The 12,676-nt window shown below is 56.7% G+C and overlaps 1 protein-coding gene across 3 annotated transcripts in view; it reads left to right on the top strand.

Moving 5' to 3' along the window:
- DPP6 (dipeptidyl peptidase like 6) overlaps positions 1 to 12,676 on the top strand; it is a 569,872-nt gene that overhangs the window by 321,092 nt on the left and 236,104 nt on the right. For all 3 annotated transcript variants that reach the window (XM_036356191.1, XM_036356189.1, XM_036356190.1), the window contains exon 3: positions 3,321 to 3,419. In XM_036356191.1, coding sequence (XP_036212084.1) covers positions 3,321 to 3,419 — 99 coding nt within the window. The remainder of the gene's footprint in view (positions 1 to 3,320; positions 3,420 to 12,676) is intronic.

Genomic DNA, 12,676 nt, shown 5'->3' with positions numbered 1-12,676 from the left:
GAGGGCACAGGCTGGGCTAAGGGACCCGCCCCCCCCAGTGCATGAATGTTGTGCACCAGGCCTCTAGTATAGCATAGCAAATAATGTGTACCTTGCAGAAATAGGTGGTTTGCCCATTTCTTCTAGGCATTTCCTCTCTGTTCTCCTTCCTACATTAAACTCAGCCCTCACATCCAATCTTGTCATAGTCCATCGGTTTCAATGACTGTGACCAAGTGTTCAGTCACAGGGTGTACAGCTTGCTTGATAGTCCTCTGGTGTTGTTCATTTGCCCTCAGCATCTGTGGTTGTACTTCTAGAGTCTTTTGTGTCTCTTCACACTCACAGTCCAGCTGACTTTTGGGTGAATGGTGTCTCCTCTGTTAATGAAATAGACTTTAGTTGTTGCCGCTGCCAGTCTCATTATAGTAGTTTCTGCCTAATGTCAGTTGGTTAGTGCTCACTGAGACTGCAAATGGATGTGCTCAATGCTTTCTCTGACAGCCCAGAATGTGGGAGAGGTGGGTGAGGACAGGATGCATTGTGGGATGCTTCATGGAGGATGAGGAATTAGAGACTTTGAAAGACACATCTAGTGGAGATGGAAAGACATCCACGAGAGAAGGTCACCCTGATCCATAAGGCTTACAGGCTCGCTGGATGGAGGCCACCTGACCTGGAGCCGCGAGGGACATCCGAGTGCTCAGTGTGAGGGCTGCAGGAGGGAGGGTGGCCTACTGGAGAGTCAGCAGTACCAGGCACTGGATTTGAGACTGCAGCTTATGGCTCTTACTGTCTGTAATGAGTCGTACGTCACAACTAGCTTTAGAATCTGACAAAATTACAACTGAACCTCGTTTCTCAAACTTAATTTCATTCTGGAAGGCTGTTCGAAAACTGAAGCTTCTGTCTGAGGGCAGGGACACAAGCAGGACTCCTGGGGAGGGATGTACTAGTACCTCCGAGATGGTGAAAATAACGCTTCTCATTCGCGTAGCAGGTGAGGACAGTGGGAGGCACTGCCCTGTGTGTGTAAGCCATTAGTGTGTGCTCACAGGTCAGGCAGATGGACGGCCCTTGGTCTCTGACAGCAGATGAGGGATTTTGTGCCTCTAGTGGACAGAGCCTCTTCTCAGGCAGAGCTACGACCCACAAGCTCCGAGCTCGGGAATGTGGATAAAAGCTGCCCCGTGCCTTGTTCTTCCTACTGGTTCCATCAACCACACATCTCCGCTGGGCTGGGGATTCATCTAGCTCAGTGGTTCCCAATGTGGGCACACGGCACATGGGGGGCAATTTGATTTTTAAGGGGGAGCAATTTGAGAATGAGTCATTAACAGTGAATTTTTTCATTTCTCATGGTTCTAGGAGCCTCGTATATCCTAATATATAAAAAACCAGGGGTCGTCACTACCGAAACAACCAGACAGATGACTGGACAGCAGGCTGTGTGGGGCAACCAGGCCAGCAGGGGGGTTAGTGAGGGATGACCAAATGACTGAACAGCAGGCTGCGTGGGGTGACCAGGCCAGCAGGGGGGCAGTGAGGGGCATCCAGGCCAGTGGGAGGGGGGGCAGTTGGGTGACTAGGCTGGCAAGGGGGCAGTAAGAGGCTACCAGGCCAGCAAGGGGGGAAGTTAGGGGTGACCAGGCTGCAGAGGGGGGCAGTTAGGGGTGACCAGGCCAGCGGGGGGGAGGCAGTTAGGGGCAATCAGGTCAGCAGGCAGAGGCAGTTAGGGGTGATCAGGCTGGTGGGGGGGCAGTTAGGGGTGATTAGGCAGGCAGACAGGTGAGCAGTTAGGAGCCAGCGGTCCCAGATTGTGAGAAGGATGCCCGACTGCCGGTTTAGGCCCGATCCCCCTAAACCAGCAGTCAGACATCCCCCAAGGGGTCCTGGATTGGAGAGGGTACAGGCTGGGCTGAGGAGACCATGCCCATGCACGAATTTTGTGCACCAGGCCTCTAGTAGTAGGGTCCCTAGGCCTGCCTGGCGATCAGGGCCGATCAAGTTCCCTGCCTCCATGTCTCCTGGCCTCCTCCTTCCCTCACTCCCTCAGCAACCCGCCACTGCAGCTGGTCACCCACCATGTCCTGCACCACCCCCTGATGGTCAGCGCTTGTCATAGCGAGTGATCAAACTCCTGGTCTCCCAGTTGAACTCCCGAGGGGACAATTTGCCTATTAGCTTTTTATTATATAGGATATTGTGACATATTTATCCATTTCAGTTCTCTATTATATGTTTTGAAACTTGACTGGCTATTTTTTCATATCACTTCATATTTTTTAAAACAATTTCTTAGTGATTTCTTCCTCAGTACTTCAACTGTCTTTTTCTTTTCTCTTTCATGGATGCCATGTTCTTTGGAAGCTTGTTTAGACCAAGTGAATGGCCTTTAAGGCTCCCTCCACATGAATAGCAGCTCACTTTTTGAATAATAAGGATAATATGTCATGGGGGTGGGGGGGCATCAGGATTTTAGAGGTGCTCAGGTGGGGCATGGCCAAAACAAGGTTGGGAACCACTGGTCCAGCTGCCTCCTTCCAAGCTTCATGATCGAGGGTACGGGCAGCACTGGCAGTGCGCACGCGGACATCGGGGTGTGAATCTACCAGAACAGGAGCTCATCCCCAGCTGTAGGCAGCCGGGGGTGGGTGTGTGGAGAAGAAATGCCTCAGGAAGTGTCAGCCGTCTTTTCACCCCGCACCCACCGCACTGCCAGTGCTTGGCATTTAATAAATACTTAAGAATGACCAATTACATAACCCAGCAGAGAGCCTTCCTTAGACATTTGTTCATCTCTCTTTTGACGGCTCCCACCATATTGCTCATAAATCAGTCTTTTATTTTAACTTTTTAAAAATTGGCTTTAGAGAGGGTGGAAGGGGAGAGAGAGAAAAAGAGAGAGAGAAACATCATTGCTGTGAGAGAAACATTGATTGCTTGCCTCCCAGCATGAGCCCTGCAGTCTAAGTAGGTATGTGCCCGGCCTGGGAATCAAACCATGGACGTCTGGTGCAAGGATGCTGCTCCAGCCAACCAAGCCACCGCCGGGCGTTCCGCCTGGAGACGGCATTTCCGTGCAGACCTCGGAGATGTGCCTCACAGGTGGCGGGCAGGGCGTGCGAAAGGGGCCGTGTCACTGACGCAGGATCCCCTCCCCGCCAAGTCATCCCTGATGGTTTAATTAAAATCAAAGTGTGACTGGCTTTTGTCGGGCATGTACTGGTGGACCTCAGATGTTCCGCTGTATGTGCTGTGCCCGAGTGGCCACCAGAATGTCCTACGGCCCTTCTCTCACCAACGCGGAGGGTGTGACATCTGCCTCCTTTGTTTTCTAGTGGAAGACAACAGTCTCTCCCAGAAGAAGAAGGTCACAGTGGACGATCTCTTCAGTAAGGAGTTCAAAGTTCACGACCCCGAGGCGAAGTGGATAAGCGGTGAGTCCTGCGTGCGATGACGTGAGCATCCCTTCCCCACGCCGGCCACTTGCCGACGGCCCGGCCTTCCTGCCGCCCCTCCTGGTCTCTGTCTGACTGTAGAAGTGGCCCCACCGCGCTCGGGCTGTGGCCATCCTGTTACTGTGCTAGGAAAATGTGTATCTGGTCAGTAGGGCTGCTCCCTCATGAGACACGGGTCCTCCGTGTGACCTCCGGGAGCCATCACTTCTCCCAGGGAGATGTGAGATGTTGCTAAGCAACCAGCCCCAGAGGCACACAGCCGAGCTTTCTTGCTTCCTCATGATATTCTCACTGTACCCGCCACTGGGCCGGGGACCGAGGAGCTGAAAAGTCTCCAGAACGTTGCTGGATAGACGGACCAGGGCGCCCGGTGCACGGTTGCAGACAGACATTCCCCTCAACCTGGACATAATCCATTTTCTGGTTCACAGGGTTTTTTTACAACAAAACAAAATAGGTCAGAGGCAAAAGGGGGCTTGTTCGTAACAGTGCAGGACTTGATGCATCTCCTCTCACGGGGTCTGGGATGGGGGAGCCTTCAGGGAGGGGTGCCCCCCGCTGGGCCAGCGCCCGCTGCCCTCATCCCTCCCGCGCTGCTCTCCTGTGGGCTTTGAGTCCCAGCCTCAGCAGGTGCACTGGAAAAGTCACTGTCCAATGAGCCCCAGGGAAGACATAGCCTGTGTTATGGTGGCAGCAGAGGGGCCAGGCCTCATGTGCGACTGAGGACGGGTTACCTTGGATTCTGCAGGAGGCCGAGGGCCCGTGTTCCCCGCCCGGGCAGAGGCGGCCTGTAAGGGCTCTGGGCTGGTCCTGATAATGAAGGTGGTTGCTGTCTCTGTAGGGGTGCAGAGTCGGTTCTGGGACAAAACTGAGCCACCAAGGGCAACACCACCCAGAACGCACATGGGAGGAATAGGGTGGTCTCCTTCCCAGAAAGACGTGCATAAACTCGCACACTGCGCCGCGAAGCTTCATGCTCAGTGAGCACCTTTAGAAGGAGGAGTTCTGCTCTGTCCAAGCCCTGAGGCAGGTGCATTTGGAACTGCATTGGCCCCTGTGAATATAGTCAACCCGTCCAGCAGGCAGGCTGGGCTTCCCTGCTGGGCACGGGCCATACCTCCGTTGCTGGCACTTACATCAGCCTGTGTGGATAGAAAGGCCTCAGCCCTGCTTCCTCTGGCCCGGAGCCGGCTCAGCCCTGGACAGGCGGCTCAGCCCTGGACCGGCGGCTCAGCCCTGGACAGACGGCTCAGCCCTGGACCGGCGGCTCAGCCCTGGACAGACGGCTCAGCCCTGGACAGGCGGCTCAGCCCTGGACCGGCGGCTCAGCCCTGGACAGACGGCTCAGCCCTGGACAGGCGGCTCAGCCCTGGGCAGGCGGCTCAGCCCTGGGCAGGCGGCTCAGCCCTGGACAGACGGCTCAGCCTGGGAGAAGCAGAGGAGCCGGTGGCCAGCACAGGCCTTTGCAGACCCTCCCGTGCCTGCCTCGGTCCCCTGCCCACAGGCTTTGTATGTCGCACAGAATGTGATTCAGGCTACATCTGCAGCTGCGGCCCCTGATGAAAGGCACAGCTGTGTTAGGTCAGCGCGAAGGGCGTCTTCCGACCTGCTCGGACCCACAGCTCCTCTCAGGGGCCTTGTCTCTGGCCCTCGCATTATTCCCTGATTCTGCCTCTTTATCCTTCCTCCCTTCCTTCCTTCAGCTCTGTCTTCCTTCCTTCCTTTCTTTATTCCTTCCTTTCTCTTTCTTTTCTTCTCTCTCTTTTCTTCTTATTGGATTTCCCCACAGGGTCCCAGCACAAACTCACATTTCAGTCTTACATGTTCCCAGGGGTCTGTTCTCTGCCTTCTAATTAGTAAACTCCTATCCTCCTTAAATCTGCTCCTTCTCCTCCTCTTCTTCATTACCATCACTTCATATCATATCATCATCATATCATCACCATCTTCACCATCACCACCTTCACCTCCATCATCATCATCATTATCACTATCACCTCCATCATTACCCTTATCACCATCACCGCCTTCACCTCCATCATCATCACCATTATCACTATCACCTCCATCATCACCCTTATCATCATCAACGCCTTCACCTCCATCATCATCACCATTATCACCATCATCATCATCACCTCCATCATCACCCTTATCACCATCACCGCCTTCACCTCCATCATCATCACCATTATCATGACCACTCTCACCTCCATCATCACCCTTATCACCATCACCATCACCACCTTCACCTCCATCATCACCACCATCATCATCTTTATCTTCATCATATCATCAAAACCACCACCACCACTACCATCATCTATAATAATAAAAGGGTAATATGCTAATTAGACCAAACATCTTCTGGATGTCATTCCGGGCATCCTTCCTGATGAAGCTGGGCCAGCCTTTCCCTCGCGTCCTGTGTGGTCTCCCCAGCTCTCTCTGAGGAGCCGGCTTGAACTTCTACGATCGCTTCAAACATCCACCTCTGTTTCCCTCGGGTGGTTCTCACACAGGATGTTCCTTCTGCCCAGAACCTTCCCTCCCGTCTCCTTCCTGCCCTGCAGATCCTCCTCCTCAGCGCCCCCGCGCCCTCGCTCCCAGCAGGCTTCTCTGCTCCAAACTCCTGGCTCTGGCTCTCGGGCCTGGCGGGAGCTTTGGTTATGGGCCTGGGGTGGGATTAGCCCTCTGCTACCTCCTTCCCTCCATGGGCAGCCAGGAAGGCAGGACTCCCATCGGCCATTTCCTGTGCTTCCTGCAGCGCCTGGCAGGGCCTCTGGTAGCTCCTCGAACAATCTGGATTTAAAGACGAGAAGACCTCCAAATGGTTGGAAATCTTTTCTGAGGGCGTGATTTTAAGCAGAGACCTGACTCTGAGAACTGAGCCGACGAGCTCTCTGAGGGGAAAGCATCCCAGGCAGCATGGACCAGCCATTGAAAGGCCTGGGTGCGGAAGCCTGGTTGGCGTGTCCACGAACAACGCCAGCTCCCACAGGTCCTGGGAAGATGGGTCGGCAAAGGAGAACGGGCGGAGGGAGGGAACAGAGGCGTCGCGCTCGCCTGTGGAACTGAAGGTCTCAGAGTGGGTTGGCGGGGGGAGCTGGGGCTCGGGTGTGGGGTCCAGCATTTCTATTGTCTGTGTTTGATAGCAAGAGTGGAACCCAACCTTAAAAGGAATGAAAGTCACCTGTAATTCCAGCAGCCAGAAATGACCACAGGTAAACATTTGCACGTAGCCTTTCGGATAATGTAATCCGCGAGGTAATGCTAAGTGTGAAGTGTGAGAAGCTTTACAACGCAGATCCTAACACATGTCCCTGGGCATCAGTACAGAGTTCCGCTATCATTTCAGTAGCCCCTCAGGCCGTTGTGACATAAATGTGCCCTCATTTGGTTAGTCTTCAGCTACAGAGAGTGTAGGCGATGAACAGAAGCAAAGGTCTGGAAGCTATGGAGCCTGGTGAGCGGATCCGATGGGCGGCCGAGCGGCCTGCAGCCCTGGGAGAGGCCGGCGAGGATGGCTGGGAGATTGTAAGGCTGGTCCACCAGCCAGCGAGTCCACCACAGGGCGCCAGTTCTGTGAACAGGGGATGAGTTCAGAGGAGAAGCTGATGAAAGGTGACTGCGTGAAATGGACGTGAACTAGGTGAGAGGTCAGAGCCATTGGAGAAGCCTGGAAACTGAGCCTTCCTGGGGGGCTGCTGGGGGTCTCTCAGGGGAAGAGAGAGTAAGGACCCTGGAGGGTCCCAGGAGGCGGGGGGAGAACCCCAGTGATGGTCTGTCAAAAGGCAGGGGAGGAAATGACTTCAAAGAGCCCAGTAGGCGTGGCTCAGTGGTTGAACATCGTTCCACAAACCAGGAGGTCATGGTTCGATTCCCAGTCAGGGCACAGGCCCGGGTTGCGGGCTCCATCCTCAGTGTGGGGCTTGCAGGAGGCAGCCGATCAATGTTTCCCTCTCATCATTGGTGTTTCTCTCTTCCTCTTCTTTCCTCTCTGTGAATCCAATAAGAACATGTTTTAAAAAAAGAAGTCATCGAAGAGACCTCCTCTCTTGGCGGCACACCCTCCACCCCACCCCTCAGCCCAGCCCGTGTTTCTGCAGGTCACCGCACGAGCTAACTCAGATCGGGGTTTGGAATGTTCCTCTCCCTGACCTGTGTCAGAGGACGATGGAAAAGGTTAATCCGGAAGATGGAGTGGGACTTGTCTGCAAGGGCTCCCTGCGTTGCCCTCTTCCCCCGTGTAAACAGGGACCAGTCTGCTCTGTGTCCATGGAGTCGGTCACTCTTCACCGGGGTCCGATGCCACAGCCTGGGGAGGCACCTCTTACCGAGGCAGCTGGGGTCGACCTGGGAGTGGCTGACAGGCTCCATGCACTGGGCTCTGAGCAAGCCGAGGCCAGCGGCATCTCCCGGGGGCGGCTGTCCCCTCCATGTCACTGGGATACAGACAGGCCTGATTCGCTCATCTGCTACCCGCGGGCAGGGCCGGGCTCAGCTCTCTCCCTCCTCCCGGGCACGCTCAGGGGGCTGCCATGGACGCTCCCAGGTCTGTGTTTGTTTACGCTCATTCCCATTAATCCGGCCACGTGTGAGCGGCGAGCCCTCAGCGTGTCTCCCATGAAACGCTGAGCTGTAGAACCGGAGGAAATTGCTCCCTTTGAAGGTAGGGGAATAGCCGCTGGCTGGTCCCGGGGAGGCGGAAGGTAAGATTGGAGGCGGCAACAGCTTGGTTTCAGATTTGCTCTGTCATCTTCCCTTTTGATATTCTGACACGCCAAACGGATTTCCTGTAAGCTCCGTGGTGAGACGGAGGGGGATCCGAGTGTGAAACGGTGGGTATTTCTGCTGCTGTTTGAAGGCCACGTTTTTCAATCAAAACCATTAAGTGTTAGAGTCCAGCGAGTGAGGCGGCTCCCAGGGGTCATTGTGCAGCGGCAGCCATTGGCCACCGTTAACTGCAGGGAAGGCCCGGAAGGACAGTTGCACAGAGGAAGCTTGGTCTTCAGCGGCTCAGGGAGTCAGTGGCGCAATCATGGTCGTTATTTGAAGTCGTGCATCACGGGCGCACGGAGGACACCACGGGCTTGAGAGCCAGACAGGGGCGGCGGGGTTAGGCGGAATGAGGGCCCATCTAGGTAAACCACCATTTCCCCCCTTGTCCCTTTCAGCACCCTCCTTTCCGCAGGAGAAGGGAGCCCAGCTCTGCCTTAGGAGCCTCAGGTTATGTTAATGCTGTGAAACCACAAGCCACGCCCAGGTCCCCACGGCCAAGCCCAGGTCCCCATGGCCACACCCAGGTCCCCACATCCATGCCCAGGTCCCCATGGCCATGCCCAGGTCCCCATGGCCATGCCCAGGTCCCCATGGCCATGCCCAGGTCCCCACAGCCACACCCAGATCCCCACGGTCACGCCCAGGTCCCCACGGCCACACCCAGATCCCCACATCCATGCCCAGGTACCCATGGCCACGCCCAGGTCCCCATGGCCGCGCCAGTTCCTTGCACTGAGACTGTCTGCAGCCACGGTGACCTTGTCCCATCTCTGTCCTGTATCTGCCCTGCCCACAACCTGCAGTGTCCTGTGGGAGTCCCTGCAGGGATGGGAGAAGGCAGCACCTCTGTGCCGGTCGGTGACAGCAACAACAGCCACAGTGACAGGAGTAGGCACAGCAGCTGCATAACTGCCCCGTCACTGCTGTTTAACCTGCAGGGAACCCCAGCGAGGTTGAGCTTTTATCTTTCCCTTAGAAAGGAGGAAACCCCGCAGGGGCCCGAGGGCTGTAGAAATTCCCGGGGGAGGGGCTCCCTGTGCTGGTCTCCTGTCTCCTGCTTCTGTCTCTGTCCCCTTTTCCTGGGAACGCTGTCGTTCTGCATTTCTCCGCTTCAGCAACTCGGTGTCCTGTGTGGCAGACCCACCACTTCCTGGGCGCCCTGAGCAGAAGCAGGTGCTCCCCCCAGGGCACCAGGACTCTGCACCACTCGCAGCAGCAACACCTGGAGCCTCAGCTGAGAGCCCAGCCTCAGGGACGCCTCTGCAGGCAGAGAGGAGGCTGCCCATCTTTCCCTCCTTGGCCAGAGGGGCGCGTCCTAGCTGGCTGGGGGTGGGACGCAGGCATTGTCTGGTGCAGGATTTGGGGCTCCCGGCTCTGCGAGCTCCGCTGGGCCAGCGCTCTCCCAGCAAAGGGGGGACGCTCTGCGTCTGTGCTCCGCTGCGCCATTGGCCAGCTCCCCCTCCCTGGGAGGTCCCATGTCCGAGTTTGTGCCCGAGTGAACAGGCCAGGAGCGAAATCCTGTTTCCACCTGTTTGTGGGCATTTGAAGGGGACAGGCCTGTTTCCCCTCCTGGTCCGGGGAGATAACCGTGTGTGTCTGTGTGTATGTGTGTCTGTGTGTCTGTGTGTGTGTGTGTGTGTGTGTGTGTACATGCGCGCTCACATGTGCATCTATCTGCTCTCTGGAGAAAGCGTTCTGGGTGAGATGCGTGCTATGCTCCCTCCTCAGAAAGGCTGGCATCTTCCAGGGTGTCCTCGGGTTATTCCCGCCCTCCAGCTTTTCAGGGCTTTCCCGAGGGTCCCCCACAACACTCCGCCCCTCCAATGTCCCCCCTCCATGTGAGGCAGAAAGTGAAGTGCCCTCCGTGGGGCAGAGAGCGATGCCTCCCACCCCCCCGTGGGGACAGGCCCCTGCAGCAGTCTTTCTTCCAGGCTCCATCAGCCTGTAGCAGGTGGTGCCGACAGCACTGCCCGGGACCTGGGAGCAGGGCCACCCACAGCCACGCACGGCACTCACAGCCTCGCTCTATCTGCCACCGGATCAGAGAGCCTGGGAGCTCCATGTCCCCACGACTGCGCTGTGCAGGCCGAGGCTGCCACGCCTGCGCCGACTCTTACCAGGACAGCCTTGCAGGCGGAGCAGAGAACCCAGTCCTTACACTCCCATCCTGAGTTCAGGGACCCCCGAGTCTGAGATGGGGAAACATTATCCTTTATTGATTCAATTAAATGACTCCACCAGGTCCTCACCCACCTCAGCCTTCGGGCTCACTCATCACCATTGGCATCTTTTCAAACACTGATCACCTTCTTAATTCACAAACACCAACCACTTGGCCTCGTCCCTGATTGAGCGCAATCCCCTCCGACCCTGCACCCCAGCACATCTCATTCTCTGTCCGGTGTTGGTTTACGCCTCTTGCCCTCGACAGCAAGCTCCTCGGGCCGCACGTGCCGTGGGATGAGGTCTCCACAAATGTAGCGTCTGCATGAACGGCCCAGCAGGTGGGCAAATTGAGTGTGTATGGAGGGACCTAGGGGACCAGGCTCCCGGCCGGTCGAAGGATACCCGGGCTCTTTATTTGTTGTAACTCTTGGCATTTTAAAAACTAAGCACACGCATACGATGATTACTCCACGTCCAGGTCCATTTGCTGCTTCCGTGGGGAGGATCTCACAGATGCCGGAGGGGCTCTGACCCTGCGGCTCGCACTCGGCTTTTACTGGCCGCTCATGGGTCATGTGCAGACTGTGCCTGACGCCTGCACGTTCCCAACCTCAGACTCACTCCCTCTCCACACGGTCGTCCGTGCCCCACCTGACCCCCCACAATGACCGTGTCTCCTTCCCCCCAAAAGCCAGGGCCACCGAGAGCAAGCCTCACACATTAAGCAGCAGCCTGTTTGCTGCTAACGGAGTTATGGATGAGGGTGCCCGGGGTCAGAGGCCAAGGCCCCGCCTGGGCTCAGCGCGGGGGCAGCGCTAGGCCTCCTGAGAGCTCTGCGGGGCTGACTCTGAAGCCTCCTGAGACCCTGAGCAGGTGTGAGTCCGGGGAAGTCTGCGTACAAAGAGCAAGGGCGCCGCCTGGGCGAGTCCTCTGAGTGGGAGAGGCCAGTGTGTGTGAGGACAAGGCGGCGCCCCCTGGGTTTCCGCCCTCTCCGGAGCCGCCAGCCGCTCATCCCATGGCCCTTGGCTGCGCTGTGCACACTGTCCCCACCCTCCCTCGCTGCTGGTCTCTCGGGAGCCTGGCATTGGGGGTCCCGGCCGAAGCCCAAGGCTCCACGTGGCAGCCTGGGCAGCGAGGGCTGTGACTTCTCAGCAGATCTTACTGACCGGATCCTCCGGCTGTCAGCTTCCCCGCCCCATCTGGGATCCCCGCCCCCAAAGGAGGGACATGTGACCCTCCACCAGTATGTTCCCTAATCCAGAGTGACATGCCCGGGAAGCCCCTGAGAAACAGGCAGAGAAGCCGGAAGAGTAACGAGGCCGCGTGGCTGTTCTGGGACTTAAATGAGTTTTGCTTTCTGTTTCCGTCTAGCAGTTTGCTGGGCGCTTTACCCTACGTCCATGCCAGCTCCTTGGGTGGTAAGTTCTGAGCAGGAATTCTAGGGGCACATTGACATGGACCCACCGCCTGGTTGGCGGGGCTCGCCTCTGGTGGCGGGGTTTATAGAATGACCAGGAATTTGTCCTAAAAGTCAATTTCTTTATTGGCTATTATGTTTATTTTTTCTTTATTTTATTTTATTTTTCCCCATCACCATTTATTCCCCATACGCCCTCTACCACTTCCACCCCCCCCCCCACTCACCTCACTGTTCTGTGTCCATGATTCTTTCTTTTTCCCTCAATCCCTCCCCGCCAGCAGCCCCCCAACAAGGCTGTCTGCCTGCTCTCCATGAGTCTGTCTCTATTTTGCTTGTTAGTTTCAATGGCCTCAGAAATTAAACCTATGTTGGACTCTGTAGTAAACCCCTCCACGCAGCCTCCCTGTGCACATGCGAACCCTCCACACAGCCTCCCTGTGCACATGCGAACCCTCCACGCAGCCTCCCTGTGCACATGCAAACCCCTCCACGCAGCCTCCCTGTGCACATGCGAACCCCTCCATGCAGCCTCTCTGTGCACATGCGAACCCTCCACGCAGCCTCCCTGTGCACATGCGAACCCCTCCACGCAGCCTCCCTGTGCACATGCGAACCCTCCACACAGCCTCCCTGTGCACATGCGAACCCTCCACGCAGCCTCCCTGTGCACATGCGAACCCCTCCACGCAGCCTCCCTGTGCACATGCAAACCCCTCCATGCAGCCTCCCTGTGCACATGCGAACCCCTCCACGCAGCCTCCCTGTGCACATGCGAACCCTCCACGCAGCCTCCCTGTGCACATGCGAACCCTCCACACAACCTCCCTCTGCACATGCAAACCCCTCCATGCAGCCTCCCTGTGCACAT

Source organism: Myotis myotis, unplaced genomic scaffold (assembly GCF_014108235.1).
Source record: "Myotis myotis isolate mMyoMyo1 unplaced genomic scaffold, mMyoMyo1.p scaffold_m19_p_25, whole genome shotgun sequence".
NCBI classification, from domain to species: domain Eukaryota; kingdom Metazoa; phylum Chordata; class Mammalia; order Chiroptera; family Vespertilionidae; genus Myotis; species Myotis myotis.
This window is presented reverse-complemented; position numbering and strand designations above follow the sequence as displayed.